Here is a 22,778-nt window from a genome sequence, read left to right as displayed (position 1 = left end):
AATCTGGCAGAAGGTCGACCGATAGCAAAATTCAGAAGGTGCTATAGAAGGTTGATCGATAGAAGAGTTCGAAAGATATTGTGGAAGTTCGTCTGCTGGAGGAATCTGGAGGACACTGTGGAAGGTCGACCGCTGGAGGGGTCCGAAGAGAATTTATCCGTTGGAGGGGTCTGGTTGGCACTGTTGAAGTCCGATTGGTGTTGTTGAAGGTTGATGGCTGGAGAGGTATGGAAGACACTGGAGAAAGTCGGTCACTGTAGAAATCTAGCTGCTAGAGCCCATCCATTGTAGAAGTTCGTCTGAAATCCATCCGTTGTAGAAGTTCGGACGGAGTCTAGTTCTTGTAGGAGTCCAGAAGGAGGCCGCTTACTGTAGAAGCTCGGATGGAGATCAATTACCGTGGAAGTCCGGATGGAGATCGCTTATTGTAGAAGCTCGGATGAAGTTCACTTACCATAGAAACTCGGATGAAGTCCGCTTGCAATAGAAGTTCGGATGGAATTTGCTTACTGTAGAAGCTTGGATGAAATTCGAAAGACGGTCGACCATCGTAGAAACTTGGATGGAGTCTGGTTACTGTAGAAGTCCTGCTGTTGGAGAAGTTTGGACATTGATGAAGTCTGAAAGAAGCTCGGAGTAAAGTCGATCGTGATAGGAGGAAGTCTGGAAGAGATTCGGAGAGTAGTCGATCACTGTAGAAAATTGACTGATAGTGAAGTCCAGAGAGCATTTGGAGCAGTCCGATAGACGATTGAAGGAGCTCATTATTGGAGAAGTCCGAAGGGTACGGTAGGAGTTCGGATGGTCGGAGGAGTTCAGAAAGACGTCGCACAAGGTCGGAAGCTGGAAGAGTCTTGGAGGGTTGGCCTCTTACGAACTTCGGCTGGGGTTATTTTATACCCAACAATGCTGATGATAGAATATCTATATCAGAGTGTATTCTTGTTCGATATATTGAAAGGGTTCTGAGTAAGTGATCAATGGAGGCTGAGTATGTTGTAGATATGTAAAACAAATTCTGGTTCTAATGTTAGTTGTAGAACTGGATGTCATACCATTAGATGTCATAACACGGTACTACAAAGATAATGCACTATAGCACTTGCCAAGGAGCCAAGATCTCACCAGAAGTCCAAGCACATAGAGTAGCAGTATATGCGACTACCTCAAAAAGAAATATGTCGAGGTGTGAAGAGTAAACTCCATGGACAATGTGGTAGATCCGCTGATAAAGTAGTTGAGCCAACTAAAAATGGAAGTCCACCTTGAGAAGATGGAACTTAGATTTGTGGCCAATTGACTTTAGTCCAAATGAAAGATTGTTAGATGTATATCCTAGAAGCTAGTATAGTTGACACATTGTAATAAATCTAGGACACAATTTTGTACTTAATACATTGATATGATCAATAAAAGGGCAAAGTTTATATTTCATTCAAGTGTGATGTGTCTTTGAATCGTCCATGGAATTAGTTTTGATACATATTCTCAAGGTGTTGAGAATTAGAGATATATATTTAATTTCTAAATGATCCTGTTTATAGGATCATCATGAAGATGGTGATCGATCTGGATAGATTGATGTACAGATCACTTTCTTTGGGATAGATGGATCTCTGATCTACAGTATAGAGACACTAGATGATGAGTGCGGGTAGTTGTTAGAGAACAACTAGTACTGAGCATGACTATACGAGAGATCACTTAAATTTCTACTCGATCGTCAGTGATCATCTCCATGCTGTAGTAGTGTGACTGATCCTTTGACCTGAGATGGCACCGTCGCTCGCAGTGAGGCTGCTAGAGTTTGATTGACACATAAACATGGGTCTCAATGAGCCCTTGTAGTAGATATTGGCGACAGTTGGTTCACTGTAGGAATAGGATATACATCAAGATGGAATCTATCAACCTTGATAAAAAAGAATAGTCCTATGAGATTTGAGAAGCTAAGTCCGAGAATCTATGGCCATAGTAGTGTGATTGATGGAAAAAAAATTTTATAGAAGTCACAACTGGACTTGAGCTAATCGAATCTATCATATGACTGATGTTGAGGTTTGATGATTTATCCATGACCTGCCATCTAGTCGGGACTCACGATAGAGAGATTGAATCATCCGTTAACTATACCTAAAGGTTCATTTCAGTTCTACTGGGTTGCTACTATATACTGCTAGGTGTCACTGGTGAATTGTGAGAGCTCACTAGGATTGTTCTGGATCGACAATCCTTGATGAGTTAGAGCAAAATTATTCTAACCCATTGAAAAGAGTTTCAATGATACTTTGATAGAGATCATTGTATATCTTTCTACTAGATAGAATTGAACCTATAGGGTCACACAACAAAGGGATTAGGTCTGAAATTAGCAATTGAGCTTATGAAGTATCAATTGAATTTAGAAAAATCTGATTGGGTTCAAAGTAATCTTGCTAGCATATGGTTGGATCTAATTCTTCTTTTCGTTTAGATTTCTTATTTGATAAGATAATTCAAACTTAATTATCTGCTAATAATCTATATGAATTAGATTCATGAGACTCCAACTATTGGGTGTCTAAGATTTTGGATCAATTGAATTAAGGGTGCAAGTCCCTTATTAATTTTCTTGATAGTTATTATAGGGTGTCACCTTGATTAGATCAAGTTGGGCATGTCCTATGATTAGAGGGCCTTTTGATCTTATATGGGGCATCCCTTGGGTATATTTTGGGATGTGAAATAATGGGTGCAAGGACTCCAATTGTTGGCACCTAAAGGATCTCCTAAAGTAAGTTGGATAACTTAAGTCATTAGAAAATCTAATGCAAGTAAGATTTATATTATGAGATTGAATAGGATTCAATCCTCATGCCTATTTAAAAGGACCTCCCTTAAGATCTCTAGTACATCCAACTAGCAGCCCACACCCACCTTTGGAGACTCCCACACCCTCTCTTCCTCTCCCTTTCTCTTCTCTCTTTGAGACGTCCCACACCTTCCCCTTATTGGACGTCCCACCTCTCTTCCACGCCAAGGCTTTGGGCGTCTTCTCCTTTGCTGGTTGCTGGTGTCTAGCAGCAGCACAAAGCAAGGAGAAAGGTTAGAGAAGAAGAGAAGAAGAAGATCAAAGAAAGAGATTAAGTGTTGACCATGATCTAGGCTTCATTCAGATTCAGTAGGCTAAATTTTCTTAGAGAAGAAAATTCAATTTGAAGAGGACTGTTCCAGACTGATCCCAAGTGGATACCCATAGAGACCGGACACTTGTATAGCTAGAAATTTTTTTTTCTCTTTCAGATCTAGATTTGAAGAAAAAGATTGCGAAATAGATATGTGAATTGATCACAATCTGAATTTTAGCATATATCAATTTCAGTACATGAACTGGATCCTTATGATTTTATATTTTTATGCATGCATAATTCAGATTAAAAATATTTTAATCTTAGATTCTGCTGCGGTGTTTAAAAAATAAAATTTTGAAATACACATGCATGCCCCAAATCTCAAATTCCAACAACCTATGGGGTCATACTCAAAAAAATTACTGACTGATTACATGGATGATCAATGATTAAGAATCATTCACAGATTTAATTATCAATTTGATTGATAATTAGCCTTATACAAAAGTTAAAATAAATTATAAGAGGATTAAGTAGTAATTAAATTACTGATTAGCTCAATTTGGTTGAGTAATATAAATTGATTCAAAACTAATTGAATTGGATTCAATTTGATTTGATTCGATTAGATTTTGAGATGGCCTAATTGTTTTAGATAAATGATTCTTGAATTGATCAGAAATTGGGCTTAATTAAATTCTGATTTGATTAGAATTTAATCATGTTTGGGATCTAATTAGATTAGGTTTAGACTGATCTAATTGGTTTAACCTAATTTGATTAGGTTGGAAACTTATTAGATGAAACCTTAGAGTCCAAAATAGATTTGACTCTTCCTCACCCTAGCCGACCACCCATGGATGCCACCCCTTTTTCCAATGCCAAAATTAGATTGGCATGATCATCTCCATGCCCATAAAGTCTTGTCGCCCACTCTTGATAAGGATTAAGAGTTTGGATCAATTGGTTGATCCAATTGAATTCAAATCTGATTTGAATTCGAGTGAAGATGAGAATTCTGTTCTCATCCAAACACCTCCACGCCTCATCTATATAAACCCCTAATTTTTGTGGGACAATAATCAGATTGTAGAGATCCCTTGAGGCATGAGCTAGGATTTTGGGTGTGAGGTCTTGGGGTTGGGCAGCCATCCTTGGCGTGTGAGCATAAAGGAGTCTTTTCTCCTCTTGGATGAGCGACCTAGAAATCTATTCTAAGGTTTTGGGAGAAGAAAAAATAAGAGAGAAAGGTTCTTCTCTTCTTCTTCCAGCATCACAAGTCCTTATTCTTCTTCAGATCCAGAAGAGTCCGAAACATCCAAAGACAGAAGATAGATCAGCCATCTAGAGGTTTCTACGCGAGCTAGCACTCCCGCAAAAGCTAATCAGTATGGTGCTTCAAGTGGATCACCTATAGAGGCCAGACATCCTATGCAGCTACGAACAATCAGTAAGTCCACGGCTTTCAGACATGGAGATTTTCTATCCGCACAAAGGCATCGAGTTATGAACTCATACATGATATACATAGGATGTATATTATAGATTAGATCTATAATTGCATGTATGATGTGATCATGCATGTTGATTTTCTTTTTCAGATCATATACAAGCAACATAACATGTTATAGATCCTAAGATAGGTGTTAAGATTAGATCTTAAGCATGTAGTATAGATTAAAATTATTTAATCTGATTTTTTTGTTGTATAAAAATTTTTAAAAATACATGCTATATGCCTGTTGATTTTCCAACAATCAAGAGGTACTTGCTATAGCTGATTGATTAGGTGAATGATGATTGAGATTGCTGATGACAGTGATGAGGGAACATCGACGGCCAACCTGTTAGAGGCGAAGATCAGAGGAACACTGTTGGCCAACTTCAAAATCCTAATCTCGAGAGGAAAAGAGAATAGGGATTAAGGAATACAAAGATTGGAGGTTCAGAAGAAGGGAGAGTCGGTAGGAGCTATACTTGTTAGGGGCACTGATGGAAGACCAACAAATGGCGATGGTGATGGGCAATGGCAATGGTGATGGGCGAAGATGGAAGATCGATGTTGGTGATGGTCGATGGGGGAAGATGAAACACCGAAGTCGACGATAGCTGATGGGGGAAGATAAAAGACCGACGTCGGCGATGGGAGAAGGTGGAAGACCGGACGGTGGATGAATAAGGACTAGGGCTCTTCAAGTTGGAGTTGGAGTCTTGGAGACAAAGTGATGAATGTCACAAACACTGGAAGAAGGTTAGGAACATGGAATAGTAGAATCAAGGGTTAACCCTTATATTTGGGCTAATTGATTAAACCAATTAGTTAATGCTAACTGATTAATTGATTAGGCTCGAGCTAACTCAAGTTAGGTATTTGGGTTAAACTAATTTGAGTAGGAAATTGGGTCCGAGCCGAATATCCAGGCTACTAATTGGGCTGAAATTCAGGTTCGGGCTCGGACTAAAGATATATTTGAGCCTAGTCCGAAAGGTAAACTGATCTTATATTTAAGTCCAAGTCTAATCTGAATTATTTTAGATTGAGTCTGAAGCCTAATCTGAAGTCGGTCCGGTTGGATCGGCCTCGGACGGATCCAAGTTAGTTCCAATCCTCCGTCAGTATCATGTCTCTCTCTCTCTCTCTTTCTTTTTTTCTTTTTTCTTTTTTTTTTTTTTTTTTTTTTTTTGGGCTCGGTGAACTATAACGTGTTTGTCTTTGAAGCAAAGAAAATTCAATCCAACCATTCGAGCTCGAGCCCAGGTGGACAATTCGATCCAAACCCGACCAGATTAATAAGGGAGAAAAGAGGGGCGTTCGAAGCTCCTGGTCGCCCGTTTATCCGCTCTCCACGACTCCACCCGAGGGCGGCGCTTCGCCCTCCATCTTAGGCGAGGAAGGCAGGTATTCGAACAGCGAACAGCGGCCATCGGCGTCGGCGGCTGTCGATCAGCGGCCATCGGCGTCGGCGTGGATTCAATAGGCCTCAAGGTGAAGTCGTCCCCCCAGCCCTCCCTCTTTCACTCTCTTGAGTTTGTCCTTGTTCCCTTTTTCATTTTTCTCAATTAGAAAACTCGAAACGGATTATCCTATGTTACACTTTGAAAAGCTGAGCAATTTTGTGACCGTCGCTGTGGTATTGTCTCTTTTTATTCATTTCTTTGTTTGTTTTTGCTGCCGGGTTTGGATTATTTGCGCTTCTTTCGCGTTTTGCTGACAAAAATTGGATCTTGCTTTGATAGTTGCTGGTTTCTTTTGTGATAGGTGAAAAAGTTGGCTTTATCTCTTCAGCTTTGTTATTTTTTAAGTGTCTTGGTGTTGTGTGGGGGATGTCTGTGTTGTGTTCACCGATGGGCTTCCATGGGATACTTCTTGTGCTATCAAGATTTTTCCTTTTTCTTTTTTCTTTTTTGTTTTGTTTTGTAACAATTTTCTATTCTCTCTTTGCTTTGTTACAAACTTTTCTATTATGAGTTGTAAGAATCACTTTAGTTAACATGAATCTACTTTCTGTTTGGACGGGGGATTTTTGTTGTTAACAGAGCTTATCCTCCGTTAAACAGAGAGCCAGGCCAGATTTCTTTGGGGTTAGATAGTTGTAATCCTTGTTTTCCACCAAATAAAAATAGTAGTGTTGGTAGCGTTTGACCTAAGACAACAAGGATGTTGTATCCTTGTATTCTTTAAGTTTAAATATAATCTTACTAATGTATTATATTTTAAGGAGAACTCATGCATTGATTGTTAGTCATTGATAGTTTATTGAGAATATTGTAAATTTTAATCATTGATTGAAATATGTTAATGTAATCTTGTATAAGTTTTGTCATGTGGGCAGTTGCCTAATTGCCTTAGCTACAGGATGGGTCCATTGCCTAGGATCACCTAGTCTATTTGACAGACTATGACCTTCATAATGCATAGGTCTAGAAATTAGTAGCATGATGAAGCTAGTTTGCACCATTTTATTATATACATACATTACATACATTATTAGAAATATATTCTAACTTGGGGATTTTGTAGATTTTGTATGAATTAATTACTCATCAAATGAATGGATAATTAAACTAAATAGATGTTTTAAATGTGTCTGGATAGTGGAGGTATGTTTGTGAGATTGTCCTTTGATTAGATCGAAGCTCTCTAAGTGCATAGGGCTTATGCTGCTTGTCACGCCACAAATCTGAAATATGACATGGCCGTGCTATTGCAGGGTGTCACCCACAATAACACAAAGCCCATAATAGAAGATCTGCACAAAAAAAATGTCCCATAAGGCATATAATAAATGTGCTCCAAAAATTTCTCCATTAATCATCTTAGTGATGGTAGAGAGCTTCTAAACTCGAAGTTTAAATATTCAAAAACTACATAAACCCATAATTCACTAAGATGATTAATGAGATCTATTATTGGCTAATTAATTGGATTTCTACTATTATGCTTCCAAGCTTATTATCTCAATCTCCAAACCTGGATTATCCCTCTTTACTCCTGGCAGCCTTATTTATTTGAAAAAAATAAAGAGAGTGACTTCATAGCTTAGTAGGTATCCTTGCACCACTTTACCGAATCAAGCATAAGTTTTACATGATTTTAATGCATTATTTAGAGAATAATCTTTAGTGCAAAATAAAGCATTACATATACATAATAATATAACAAACCTTGTTATAAAAATCCAATTGCATATGCATAAATCATGCAGATTCATAAAGATGATTTCAAGTGCAATTAAAATAATTATAATCATCAAATATTTGCCATTTAGCCACATTATCTTAAAGACAATGCTCATACATATTTTATGCTACAGCGACAAAATATCATGATCCATATATGTTAACAATTTTAACTCGTTGGTAGAGGAATATTTTCTTTGGATACTAGCTCTAGAGTGTTGATTAACTTATTTCTACGGACAATTACAGCTTTTTGAGAGTCTTTAAAATATTTATAATTATATAAAACTACCTATATAAATTGGTTAAAAAGCGCTAAATCGCATCATATTCATAATTTATAATTAGGCCATACATATCATTCTTATAGGAAAATATATTTTTTCATAATTTATAGGCCATAATTCATAAACAAATAATTAATAGTAAAACATTAATGGAATCATGCTATTTGACATTAAACATTAATTATTCATAATTCATATGCTTGATTCTAAATTTTTCAAGAAAATCCAGAGTCAGTTATATCAAACATAATTTGTAATTTCATAATTCATAAAATTTGAATTTGATTGGTGATTCAAAACTTTGTAAGGAGTGTTAGGATCATTTGCCTTTGTTCATCCTAAAACCACAAAGTTCAATTGGGCACATTGGTTACACCTATTCAAAGCCATTTAAGAACACAATTTATGTTCAACTATTTTAAAATCTAAACGCAATAAGAAATCTTAGGAGACTCAAAATGGACTAGATTGAACTTCATATCTGAACCAGTGGTGGAGGAAGGATTGGCCAAGTAGTGGTGCTGGGCATCGCAAATTCAATCAGATTCGAGTGGTGACCAGCAAGATCAAGGGTAGGGAGCTCGATCTAAGAGGACAATACATGATTTAGACTACTGGTGGCTTGATCTGGTCAAGACAAGTGCGGATCGATCGGTAGGAGATCATCACGAGATCGAGTGGTGGAGGTGGTATCAAGAGAGGAAGGAGAGGGATAAAGAAAACACAGAAATGAAGAAGGATGGTTGCCGCTGAAATCCAGCTCTCGATCGGATTGACTAGAGTGGTGGCGCATCCTTTCGAGAAAGTGACCTGCAAGACAAGTCTTGGCCGGAGTTGACTCCGACGGGGATCCTTCGACTCTCAAGTTAGATTTCAGAGAATAGAAGAGGAGTGTTTTGGGAGAGATTGTCCGCGTACCTTGGGGGTCTCCTATAGCCCTTTTTATAGGTGAGGGCTGAAAAATTATTTTGGGAACATTCTTCGATCGACTTGGGCGTGATACGATGAGATTTTTGGTCGGTATCTTTGGAATTGGGTAGTTACACTTGCCTTATCTGTTTTGGATCCAGTTGTGGTGTCGTAGGCCTTTCGAATTTGAAATGAAAGCATAAATAGGATCGGATTGGTTTCGGCTAAGGAGGCTTTGGAATGATTCGATGGATGTAGACACCAAGGGAAAGAGATGGCTGGGGGCTAATTGTGTTCATTAGAATAAGGAGTGGTTGAGTCCGAAGTATGCCTCCCACCGAAGTCAGAAATTAACCTGTCTAGGTGTTAGCTTGCTACGAAGACTGGGATCAACTGGTGAAATCTAAGTTAGAAGCTGAAGTCTGGATCGATTGGAATTTGGTGCTCCACCCAGGAAGATCGTGGAGAAGCGAGGATCGTTGGAGGCCGAAGTATGGATAGGGGGGATCCGAAGTTATGTACTGAATGACCTCCTTCACATAGTCTGCCCATGGTTCAAGGAAGACATATCTGCCCCAGGGATCATGTACATTCATCTCCAATAGTGCTGTGGTGTCGGCCTTGTACACTTCATTGCATGTCTTTTTGCTGACTCATATTTTCGATCTTAGTAACAAATTATCCTCCAACACATGCCCCCTTCATGTACATTCATCTCCAACTGTGTTGTGGTGTCAGCACTGTACACTTCATCGGATATCTTTCTACTGACTCATGTCTTCGGCCTGAGTAACAAATTATCCTTCAACATATATCCTGCTACTTTCGAGTTCGATGCAGACAAAGCGAGTACATGAGTTCTGATTCATCAAAGACATGCTGTCATTGCTACTGAAATAGTATTTGCAGTCGGACGAAATGAAAGATCACATCAGCAGGTAATTATGACCATTGGGAGTGGAGTAGTTAGCAAAATTCGAAGAGTGGCGTGCCTCATTTCTAGTGCAAATTATTAATGAGTCGACTGTTGTCCCCTGCTGATCAATGGAGACATGCCAAGTGTCAATCATCGGATGGTTAGACAGGACTTGGTATTCGGACTGTTTTGCTCTTCCATGCCTATAAAAGGGGGCCATATCTTTTGCTTTCTCTTTTTCAGGCTTTCAGAAATTTTCTAGCTTTTCTTTTTTTCTTCTCCGATCAGCCTCCTTGTTTCAAGAGTCCTTCTGGTCGTCTCTCTCAGTTTTCTCGGGTCGTTGGCGGCTCCCTTTTGATCCACCATCTCCGCCTCCTGTGCAGTCGTAGGTTGGTCTTCTTCCCTTTTTCCTGATTTTTTTGTCATTTCTTTGGTTCGATTGCCTTTTATTTTCTTTTTTGTCCATTTTCTTTTCTATTCACTTTTCGTGTCCTTTAATGGCTGATTTCAGGAGTCTTAGTGAAGACTGATCTTCCGAATCATTCTCCTCTTTGGGAGAAGCTTCCACTATTCTGAGTACAGGATGTGGTATTGTACCGCCCTTTGTGCCCAACACAATTGGATCCATATTAGGCCCGAAGGCCTTGAGTCTTATTCGTGCCCGACATAAGATCCCATCTTCCTGTGAACTAGAACTCTCTAGCCTTAGCGATAGGATCGATAATCCCCTTCTCGGTAGGATCGGCTTGTATGAAAAAGCCTTTAAGGCCAGACTTAGGTTACCTATTCATGCTTTTGTCATCGAGCTTTTTCGCTTCTTTAATATTTTTCTTTGTTTTGTTATTCCAAACTCTTTTTCATTTTATCATCGGCTTCGTCGTTCTTTATTTCATGACCAAAGTTCAATCTTCCATCTCTCTTTTTCGATCCTTGTATACCATAAAGAGGCATACTGATGACTGATGGTATGTCTCTTCTCCAAGGGAATCTCTGCCTTGATAAAAGGAGCTCCATCTTCGGTTCATAGTTGGAAGGATCAATTCTTCCTTATTTCGGGGCCCTTTGTTGAGGAATGGAGACTTCCATACTGAAGTTGGCCAAGGGATTCTGTCTTTCAGATCTCGAAGCTAGGGGATGAGGACCTAGAGCGCTCCATAATTCTATGGGGGTACAAAATTCCTCCATTAAAGAAGTTGTTGGAGCAAATTCTCTTCAAGTCTGGCCTCAGTCTGGCAGACCCTAAAGGTAAGGGTTTGTTTGATCTTTCTGATGTTTGATTTCTTTCTTTTTACGGATGCTAACTTTTCTTAATGGTAGAAATGAGGCTTGAGAAACTGAAAAAGTTGAAGGGTGCGGTGAAGAAGAGAAAGGCACTCTCTTCATCCGCCACCGAAGCCCAAAAGAAGCCGAAGACCTCGGATGAGAGTCAAAAGAAAGCACCCCCCAGCCCCTACTTAGGTGGGGGCTATATCAGATCCTACGATCCAATCCCACCCCCTGAAGCCCGCAGTGCTCTCAGCCCCCCAGACTGATAGAGGCGATAGTTCGACTAAGGTGAGATTGGACTCTATGGGGGTGTCCGTGGAGCAAAGATAGGGTTCAGCTCCGCTGTCCACCAGCGATGTCTTCGACGATTGGAAGACCGCCAACAATGCTTTCCAAGGGATGGCTTGGAAAAGGTCAAGGGGGAGAGCTCTACAAGACAGCAGAAGTGGATGATAACCTCCATGGTCTAGGTGAGTTCTTTCTTCTTTCTTGTTTCTCTTTTTTTTACTAACTTTTTGCTTCCTGGATGCGGATGGGTCATTGTGCCACCGTTGTCATTAACAAGCTAAGGGACGTTGAGGCAGAATTGGTCGATGCTTGTGAAAAGCATAAGATGGCTGAGACTTTTGAGGCCAAGGCGAATGCTGCCGCTACCGAAGTCGAGTCTAAGGCAGAGGTTGCAGAAACTGAAGTCGCTCACCTGAAGGTGTTGGAGGAGGCTGAGGCTTCGAAGGCGAAGGTAGAAGCCTCGAAGATGAAGGTTGAAGCTGAGTTGGCTTCGGAGAGAGAGAAACTGCAGGAAGCCCAGGCTAAGGCCGTAGAAGTTGAGAAGAGGGCGGAGGACCGAGTTGTTGAAGCTGGGCGCACGGCAGTAGAAGCTTTCTATGCGTCTGAGGAGTTTTCTCAGGAGAAAGTCAACTTCGACAAGGAGGCCTTCATCATCGGATGGGACGTCTGCCATCAAAAGATAGCAGTGTGCCTTCCAGAGATGGATCTGAGCTTTCTGGATGAAGAAAAAGAAGATGGAGGAAGAGCTGAAGGAGCCATAGGAAGTGAGGCTCCTTAACATGCTTCGGTTGCTGAAGGGCATCTCGAAACTGCTCCAACATTTGAGGATGTGCCGGTATCCACCACTGTCGAAGCTGCATTAGCCCTATTGTCGCTAGTGGAGTCGGATCAGCCAATTGTGGTTGTCCCAGGTTCCTTCGCCGATCTTCACACCGAGGTTGGAGATACTTGAGTTTTGTATTTTTTTTCTTTTGTTTTTTTGTCAATGTAATGAAAATTTTTATATCAATGAAGTAATTTTTACCTTTGTATTCTTCAGTTTCAGTTAGTTTGGTGTTGAATGTTGCGATTGCGCGTTTATTCAATATCGCGCTAAACCTTTGCCCACGGCTTTGCCTCTGAGGACTTGGATTAAGAACCTCGAAGAAGACCTATATTGGGCCCAATGAGATGCTGTTGAAGCAAAGAAACTCCGAAAGATGAAGAAGAGTAATGATGAGGCTTCGACGGAAGTAGAATGTCTGAGGAAATGCCTTAAGCAGACGGATGAAGAATATTTTGCAGAAAGGCGTAGGTTGACTGAAGAGCGCAATAAATTTGCGAAGTCGGCTGGAGAGAACAATTGGAAGATGGCCACGACGACGGCTCTCTGCAGCAAAAAATTGTGCAAGGCCCTGGATGAAATAACAAAGTTGAAGTATACTATAGCATCGGGCATAGTTGCTGACGAAGCTAGAGAGGGTTCGATGTCCGGATCAGTTCAAAGTGACCTTCGTTTGATTGAGGGTGTGATCAAAGAACTCAATCGAACGATGGATGTTGAGAGATCGGTAGTTGACAATATTCGGAGCGAACTTATCTCGACTTGGAGAACCATCATTGATCTCTCGAAAACTTTGAGCAAGGACAGGCCCACGATGGTCGAGCTCCGCATTAAGCTTGCGGAGAGCACAGCGGCGGCCAACCATGTCGAAGCTACTGTTAGGAAGTTGGAGGATAGGCTTGCTGCGACCCTGCTCAATGCAACTCTCGAAGTGGCAGACATACCAGCCATGGCTTTTGATGTCGGCTTTGAGAGCAGGGGTTTAGTTAGGCAATTTTTCTTCGAAGTTGACTCCCATCTCAACGTCCTTAGAGATAATGAACATGCTGGTCTGGTGGGGCCTGTGGTTGGAGAAACATCAGGTATTGCGGTTGGAGAAATATCGGATCCATGACATGTCGAAGCTCCATCGACTGAAGGCGGGTCGTTTGAATAATTGATGTATTTTTTATTCTTGTAGACATCCTTTTGTAGTTTCTGTAACTAGTTGGCTAATGAAATAAATTCAAATGGAAGTTCTTTGTTTCACTTGTGCTTCTATGATTTGGTTACTTTATATTTGTATGACTCGATCTTAGTTGTGTATGATCTCTACATTAAGGAATTTTATGGAGATATTCATGGATTGACTTTAGCCTTCACTTCAAGAGTCCTTAGAGGTTAGCTCTCCGAAGATTTTTCTAGATTGGTCTTCATTTTCCTCGTAGCCGAAGTCGATGGGCTGAGGGTTCTTATAAATTAGTCCTTCGAAGGTCTTTTTAGGTTAGTCTTCGTTTTTTGGATAGCCGACGTCGGTGGGCTGAGGGTTCTTATAGGTTAGTCCTTCAAAGATCTTTTTAGATTAGCCTTCACTTCTCGATCAATCGGGGTCTTCATCGATTTTGCTCGCTGAAAAGCGAGGGATCATCGGGGGTCCTTGTAGGTTAGCCCTTGCTTCCCGATTGTCAAGGTCTTCTACCCATGTAGGTTGGATCGGTGAACATTGGGAGTCCTTATAGGTTAGCCCTCACTTTCCGCACGACTAAGATCTTCATGGATATTGGCTCACTAAAAAGCGAGGGCCTTCGAGGGTCCTCATAGGTTAGTCCATGCTTCATAGCCGTTGAGGTCTTCATTATTGATATCTTGGATCGATGGGCTTTGAGAGTCCTTTTAGGTTAGCCCTTGCTTTTCATATGATTAAGGTCTTTATGGATACTGGTTCGCTGAAAAGCAAGTGGCCTTCGGGGCTTTTTATAGGTTAGCCCCTGCTTTTTAGTCATCGAGGTCTTCGGCCTGAATGAATTGTGCTGTGGGCTTCGAGGGTCCTTCATGGTTGTCCCTCATTTCTTGCACGGCCAGAGGTTTCCGCTCTTCTCATCTTGAGACGAGTGGCATTCGTTGCTCAAGGAAGTGCAACATCTTCGGCCTGCTGGTTGTAAGAGATGATAACATTCTTGAAAAGGGATTATTTTATTAGCTGATTATCAAGTTATATCATTGATAAATACATTTGGAGATTTTTCGAGTTCCATGGTCGAGGTAAAGGTGTTCCATTTAGTTGCTTGAGACCATAAGTTTTTGGTCTGATGACTTCATTCATTTGGTAGGGGTCTTCCTATTTCGAAGATAATTTTTCATATTTGGTAGGTTGGAAGACTTCGGCTCGACGTAGGATCAAATTGTCAGCTTTGAATTCTTTATTTTGGATATGAGAGTTGTAATATCATGCAATCTTTTGCTAACAGGCCGCTATCCACACTCGTGCTTTCTCGCGAACTTCGAGCAGATCTAGATTTGCACGAAGCTGCTCTGCATTACTTCGATCATCGTAGTCTTCGATCTGATGTGAAAGGAGTCCGATTTCTATAGGAAGATGGCTTTTGTTTCAAAGAAGAGGTTGAAAGGAGTCTTTTCTATAGATGTCCTTTGAGTGGTTCGGTAGGCCTAGAGCACATAGCTCGTCTATCCATGCTCCTTTAGCTCGATCGATCCTGGCCTTTAGTCCCTGCAAAAGGGTTCGATTAGTTACCTCAGCCTCGTCGTGTGCCTGCGGGTGTCCCACTGAGGTGAAGTGTTGGGAATTGTCGGAGTTTTGACAGAATTCAGCAAACTTAGAGTTTGAGAATTGGCACCCATTGTCGGTGATCAGCACCCATGGGAGATCGAGTCGGCAAATAATAAACTTTCAGACGAGGTTCGTTACTCTAGCTTCGGTGATTTTGACGAGGGGCTCAGCTTCTACCCATTTGGTGAAGTAGTCGGTGGTTACAAATAAATTTTTTTGTCCGATACTGGTGAAAAGAGGTCCAAGATGTCCATCCCCCATTGTGCAAATGGCCAAGAAGTGGCTATCAGGGCTAGTGGGACAGTTGGTTGGTGCTGGATATTGGCGTTCCAGTGACTTCAGTCGCAGCATTTGACGAAGTTAGTCGCATCATCCTGCATCATAAGTTAGTAGTACTTCTGTTGAAGTATCTTATAGGCTAGTGACTTGCCATTCAGATGATTTTCACATATCCCTTCATGCACTTCTCGAAGGACGTACTCGACTTCGGAAGGATGTACTCGACTTCGGAAGGATGAAGGCATCTAAGAAGTGGTAGGAAGAAAAATCGCTTATAGAGCTTGCCTTCGTAAAGAACATAACGGAGAGCTTGATGTTTAATTTTTCGAGCCTCCTTCGAGTCTGTGGCAGCACCATCGAAAGCGAACAAAGGCATCCATTCAACAAGGTTCATTGTCGATCTGCAGGACTAGAACTGGTTCTTCAGTGCTGGGTTTCTTCAGAATCTTAAAGAATGATTTCTGAGGTAGATCTCTTGGGGTCGAAGTTGCCAGTTTGGATGGTGGGTTGGCTCTCAAATTTTCGTACTGAGGTACCTGCTGAATGTCAAAATCAGCAAATATCGAGATTAGGTCTATTTTTTGGAGGTATTTCTTCATGTTCTCCTCCTAGGCTTCGAAGTCTCTCTTCACTTGTCCTGCTACTAGCTGTGAATCGGTGCAGATCCTTAACTTCTGCACTCCAAACTTCCTTGCGATTCTCAGTCTGGCAATAAGAGCTTCGTGCTTAGTCTTATTATTGATGGTTGGAAAGTCGAACCTCAAGGCGTACTCCGCGATAAATCCTTCGGGTCCAAAGAGTAATAGGTCTGCTCCCGATTCTGTAGAGTTTGATGATCCATCCATATATGCTACCCAAAATCGTCTAGTTCCTTGACGGACTTTCTCCCACTGGTATGCCCTTTTGCTGAGTTGGCCTTGGCATTTCTTGGTCTTCCTGGATGGTTCATTCTACAACAAAGTCCGTCAAAAACTAAGCTTTAATAGGAGGCCAAGGTTAGAACTTTACCTCGAACTTTGTGAGTTCAATCGCTCATTTCGCCAATCGTCTAAAGGTATCGGGCCGATGCAAAACTGCTTTGAGCAATTGATCAGTTAGCACTGCAATGGGATGCACTTGAAAGTAGGACCGAAGCCTTCGGACAGCAATAATGAGGGCGAAGATTAGCTTCTCCAGTTTAGTGTACCTGTTCTCCACGCCAAGCAAGACTCAGTTGACATAGTAAATCGGCCATTGGACTTTATCCTGCTCATGGGCCAACATCGTGCTTATGGCAGTTGGTGATACGTCAGGTACAAGTAAAGTTCTTCATCAAGCTTCGGCTTGCTGAGGAGTGGTGTAGAACTGACATAATTTTTCAACTCCACGAAGGCGCGCTGGCAATCTTTAGTCCATTGGAAGTTTTTTTGTTGTTTCAGGATCTGAAAAAATAGGAGACAACGTTGGACTGATCTAGAGACAAATCGGTTTAACGCCGTCACTCTACTCATGAGACATTATACTTTATATTCTTAGGCGGGCTCATCTCCTGTATGGCTCGGATCTTCTCAGGATTGGCTTCTACCATCTGGCTGGACTTATATTCTTAGGCGGGCTCATCTCCTGCATGGCTCGGATCTTCTCAGGATTGGCTTTTACCATCTGGCTGGACATCATGAAGCCTAGGAACTTGTTCGAAGTTACTCCACATTTAGTTGGGTTCAGCTTCATTTGGTGTTTTCTCAGAGTGACGAAGGTCTCTTTGAGATCCTCAACGTGCGTTCGTGAGGTTTTTTTTTTGACAAGCATGTCATCCACGTAGATTTTCATGTTTCATCTGATCTGATCATTGAAGATCTTATTTATAAGGTGCTGATAAGTTGTATTTGTATTTTTAGGCAAAAGACATAATCCTGTAACAGAAAAAATCTCGATCAGTAATAAAAGTAGTTTTCTCCTCATCTTCGGGCACCATCCGGATTTGATTGTATCTAGAAAAGTTATCCATAAAAATGAGTCATGTCCCGAAGTGGCGTTCGCCAACTGGTCGATCGAAGATAGGCGGTAGCTATTCTTCGGACCCATTTTGTTCAGGTCAGGGAAGTCCATATAGATTCACCACTTGCCATTTATCTTTTTCATCAGGACCACGTTCGCGATCCAGCTTGGATAGGTCACTTTTCAAACGAAGCTTGCATCGAGTAATTTGTCTACCTTTTTAGCTATCGTCTTTTGTTGTTTGGGAGCGAAGCTCTTTTCTTCTACTTGATGGGTCGATAGTTTGGATTGATGCTTAATCGATGCATCATTATCTCCCGATTGATGTCTGGCATATCGTTGGGGTCCAAGCAAATATGTCTGTATTTTTCTGTAAAAAGGAGATGAGGCATTTTTTGGTTATCTAATCGAGATTCGATCTGATTTGGATAGTGTGCTCTTGGTTGTCATCATTCAGTGGGATCGTCTCAAGGTCCTCCACTGGCGTCCCACATTCTTCGGTTAGTTCATCCCGGATGTTTAGTCTGTCAATCGGATAAGATTTCTGAGGGCTCCATGCCATTAAGTGCGATGGTGTAGCACTGTCGCACTAGAGCCTGATCTTCTCGGACTTCGCCAACTCCGAACTCAGTTGAAAACTTCATCTTCAAATGATAAGTGGACACTGCAGCTCGAAAGCACATTGAGTCCCAGACCCACGAGGATGGTGTTGTATGCCGATGGCGTTCGGACCGCAAGGAAATCAACTTGATCTGTGGATCATCGAGGAGCTTATCCAGCTACTATTGGAAGAGTAATAACTTTTTCAACAGGTACTGCATCTCCAGTAAATCTTACAAGGGAGAATTCGGTCACCCTTATTGCTCAAGAGAAATGCCCATTTGGGAGAAAGGATCATAAAATAACACATCTACCGAACTTTCATTATCAATCAAAATACGGCGGACATCATAGTAAAGATACAACCATCGTATCATTATGCAGGAACTGAACACCTAGAGCATTTTCTTTAGTGAAAGCAATAGATTCTTCAATTTCTGCTTCTTGGTAGGTTTGGCTGACTCTGCTTGGCTTCAACATCCCCCAGTTATTATGTTTATTACTCCAGAAAGAGGTCGATCTCTGGAGGATTCTCCTTACCGCTATTCTGGTGGATGAGGTGACCTTCGTCGTTGTTCCAACTGCTCTTGCCGACATCGATGAATCGATCCAAGCGCCCACGCCAAATAAGCTCCTCGATTCCGTCTTGAAGCTGAAGACAGTCTTTGGTGTCGTGGCCATGGTCGTGGTGGTAGAGACAATACTTTTTGGTATTTCATTGATCTGGATGGGATCGCAACTTTCCTGCCTAAGGGATTCGATCCTTAATCTATATCAACACTTGGGTTTAGGCAGCGTTCAGCAGCGTGTAGTTTGTGAACCTCCTAGATAGAGACACACGTCGCTCCTCTCTGAAGAAATTCTTTTATCGGTGGCTTTGTGGGAGAGTTCGGGACCTCCGACGTCTGAGCAGAGAGTGGGAGCGCTGCTGGTTCCTTGGCGGAGATTTCGTTTTCTTTTCTTCTCTCTAACGGTCGTATCTGCCGATAGCTCATCTTCGAATGCTTTATCGGCCTGCGCATACTTCTCCGCTCAAGCCAATATGTCGGCGAAGTCGCGAGGATAGGTCTTCTCCAGAGAATATTGAAGATCATTCTTCAAAAGTCTGCTCTTCAGGACGGTCATGGCGATTGATTGATCTAGATCGCGAACCTCCAGTACAGCTGCGTTGAAGCAACTGAGGTAGGATCGAAGTGACTCTTTTCCTGCTTGATGTTGATCAGAGAGTCCGATCCTTTCCACTGCCTCTCGTTGCTGACGAAGTGACCCACGAACAAGCGACTCATTTGGTCAAATGAGTAGATCGCCTGTGGCTTGAGGCATGAATATCAGTGTCGAGCTATGCTCTTTAAAGTAGATGGAAAAGGTTGGTAGAGGGCAATGTCGGTAGCTCCATGGAGGAGCATTAGAATTTTGAAGCCTTTCAGATGGTCCATGGGATCGGTAATCCCGTGGTAGCTCTCCAAGTGCGGCTTTTTGAAGCTGTTAGGGAGTGGCTCTCGCATGATCGGACGTTGAATGGTGGATCAATGTTGGATCCCTCATCCCGCATCGGAGCCTGGTTGCGGATTGTTTCAATTTGCTCATTCATCTCCCGAAGTTTGTGGTTGATATCCATGTCTCGGACAGTGTAGTCCTCCGAACATTGTGGAGATCGCCGGTCAAGGGTTGAATCCTATCTAGAATAAAGACTCAGAGATCATCGCCTTCTTCGCTTTGGGCTTTGGGGCTGGCTATGGCGAGTCTACCTCCCTTGCTCAGGGCTCTGCGGTCGCTCCTGCAGTGGTGGTGTGGGTTGTTGCACAGGGTTGGCCGGTGCGTCTCCATCGATGCAGTGTTGGTCGGCTGCACTGCTGCTGCCACCGATGTTGCATTAATCTGTTGCATTGCCTGGACGGCGGTGGTCAGATTCTACACCTGCTGAAATAGCAGGTTGAACTGCTCCACGTTGAAGGCCACCACCGGCTGCGGAGGCAGTTAAGGGATCTTCGGCAGTTCTGCCTGGGTTTGGTAATTGGTCGTGTTTTTCGCCAGTCAGGAGGTGGCGTTGGATCGTCGAGAAGATGCTTTGTGCGGGGCCATGATTTTGATCTTTTTTTCCTCGAAATAGGGTCAAGTGGAACCCTTCCTTTAGCCTTGGATGACTTTGCTTGAAAACCCAAAAACCAACCCGATTATATGTATTACATCGGACACACATATACTTACATATGTATGTATTTGTGTATTTAATATCATTTTTTTCTTTTAATTATAAAAGAAAAATTCAAGTAGAAGTATCCAAATCATAACCCATCGTGTTCTACCAAATTTCAATCTGTCATGGTGGTAATGATTTGTAGTTGTTACTAAGTAGTTTTTTTTCAATATATTAGCTTTGATTTAATATTTATACTGATTGATTATTGTCGAAAATTTTTTCTTCATGTTTTTTGATTGCGTGGATGTTTAGATGACAAAAGTAATAACAGAATAAATGCCCTCTTTTAGGTACAATTTTTTTATGTCATTATTATTTGCATGTTTCTCAGTTTTTGACACAGTATTTTGAATACATTAAATAATTTGAAAGAATGTCGAAAACTGTGAGGGTTGTTGAATAGCTAATTGATACCCTAAAAACCGACCTGGTGCCTAATCTTTTTTTGGGTTTAATATAGGGTATGGGTGTAGAGTTTTAAGTGGGTTCGGATTTGGGTTTGGATCTAGCACTTTTGGGTATGATACGGCCAAACCTGACTTGAGCCTGACCCATTGATACCCAATCTGAAAATTGATTGCATTAGTGTATAAGAAATGACAAAAGTAATGACGGTTTATTTTATAGCTGACAAGGAGCAACACACTTGTCATTGTTTAAGACATCAATGGAGGTGCTACAACAAGCTTACCATTTATATATTTTTTGTAACTTTTGAAAGGCTATTTGGTGGTGTCCAAAAGTAACGATAGTTTATTTTATAGCCAGTGGGGAACAAAGAAGCATGACATTGTTAAAGACATCTGTGGAGGTGCTATAACACGTGTACCATTTATGTTTTTGTGTATCTTTTGAGAGTCTGTATTGTGGTGTACAATGCTAGTATTTATGCTTGCAATTTTCGCATACTCATCATGCTCTTCATGGTGCTTTATTGAGAGATAACACATGCTACGGTGGCAATCAGTTTAAATTGATTATGGTGCTGATGGTGGCTCTTTTTGCAGAGCACATGCCTCTGAGGACCCCATATTGACGAATTTGTTGCTTAGGAATATGTTTCTTGTTATGTACTTATTCTCTGTTCACCAGGATTTAACATCAATTATTAGTTCAAGTTGTCGTATCGGAATCTATATCTGGACATTTTTGCTCTTGCAAGCACAGTTTTAATTTTTTAATAATAATTCTAATATTCAGATGCAGTCTAGTGATAATGCCTCTGTTTTTCTTGGTGATGATTCCTCCTAGGGTGCTAGTAGAAGAAACTTGGATGATGTTCACACACAAAATATGTTGTTATGTGCTACTTGGTTTGGATTTGGCTTCAGATATGTTTGTTGCGTGCTCCTGACAAATCTATATTTTATCATACATTTTGGGATGATTGCTCTGACAAAAATTGTGCTTTGCAGAAACTTGACAATTAGCTTTGGAGGATCATGGCTAAGCACCATCCTGATCTTATCATGTGCCGGAAGCAGCCGGGGATTGCTATTGGTCGCTTGTGCGAGAAGTGTGATGGAAAGTGTGTCATCTGTGACTCATATGTGCGGCCTTGCACACTTGTCCGTGTCTGCGATGAGTGCAATTATGGGTCATTTCAAGGCAGGTGTGTCATATGTGGAGGCGTTGGGATCTCTGATGCATACTACTGTAAAGAATGCACACAGCAGGAGAAAGATAGGGATGGCTGTCCAAAGATTGTCAATTTGGGGAGCGCCAAGACAGATCTATTCTATGAACGTAAAAAATATGGTTTCAAGAAAAGATAATGGGATGCTAGCATTATCATCATAATATGTTTTTGCTGATTGACTAGTAGTTTGTATGGGATATGGTACCTGCTTATGCTAAGTGGTTGATCTCACCATGCCCGTCTTCGGTTGGTGTGACTAATGTAGCCAGTAAATTTTTACCTGAAAAACGAAAAATGTAGCCTGTGCAGGCAAATTTGAACCTAGGAGTGGATACAATAGTATTCGGGCGATGCATCCAAGAGTGATGCTGATTATTCTTCAACAGTATATTTCTTTCAGTTCGTCTTTGTTATTCCCTTAATTTTATCGTCATCTTATTAAAAGCTTGTTGAAAAACAAATATCTGTCAGACATTGAACACTTCAAGGTTGGTAATGTGTGTAATTGTCAATGGTTATCCATGATCAGAGCGGCAACATGGCTATCCTTTGGAATTCTCAATTTTTGATGGTGTTAATGTGCATTTGCAGCTGCTGTCAGTGGACAACGGTCATCACAATATCACCATTTAATAGTTCCTTCTAACAAAAGCCCAAAATTTAGTTGCTTCATGTGCATGCGTGGTGCATGCTAATGTTTTTAAAGGCACTTATAACATAAATTTGGTTAAAGGATTGCATACAGCATATAGGGCATATGGTTCGCATATGCACCTGTATACAAGGTTGATATTGTTTCACTATTTAAAATAAATAAAATATCACAAATATAATAAAGATAACAATAAGGGTAATGACATGTTAAGACGACGAGGACGGTGATGATTAGTGCTTATTATTTTGTACTTGAAACCTAATAGTAGTTATAGCATAGTTAACATATTAATATTTTAAGCACCTGTCCGGCGTGTCTAGAGTCCATATTCAACTCATCCATCAGCTTAAACCCCTCCCTATACGCGGAACAATTGCACACT

At 41.2% G+C, this 22,778-nt stretch overlaps 1 protein-coding gene across 1 annotated transcript; it reads left to right on the top strand.

The window, feature by feature from the left end:
- The first annotated feature begins 5,908 nt into the window (after positions 1-5,908).
- On the top strand, positions 5,909-22,124 carry LOC105036015 (PHD finger-like domain-containing protein 5A). Its single transcript, XM_073250442.1, has 2 exons — positions 5,909-6,096; positions 21,518-22,124. Exon 2 carries the CDS (start codon positions 21,545-21,547, stop codon positions 21,875-21,877), a length of 333 nt encoding a protein of 110 aa, XP_073106543.1. The 5' UTR covers positions 5,909-6,096; positions 21,518-21,544; the 3' UTR covers positions 21,878-22,124.
- Positions 22,125-22,778: the final 654 nt, after the last annotated feature.

Source organism: Elaeis guineensis, unplaced genomic scaffold (genome assembly GCF_000442705.2).
Source record: "Elaeis guineensis isolate ETL-2024a unplaced genomic scaffold, EG11 Super_Scaffold_37222, whole genome shotgun sequence".
In the NCBI taxonomy this organism is placed as follows: Eukaryota; Viridiplantae; Streptophyta; class Magnoliopsida; order Arecales; family Arecaceae; genus Elaeis; species Elaeis guineensis.
The sequence above is the reverse complement of the archived record's forward strand: the minus strand, read 5'-3'. Positions and strand labels throughout refer to the sequence as shown.

Coding starts and splice junctions, on each gene's coding strand:
- LOC105036015 (XM_073250442.1), top strand. CDS start 21,545: ATGGCTAAGCACCATCCTGATCTTATCATGTGCCGGAAGCAGCCGGGG.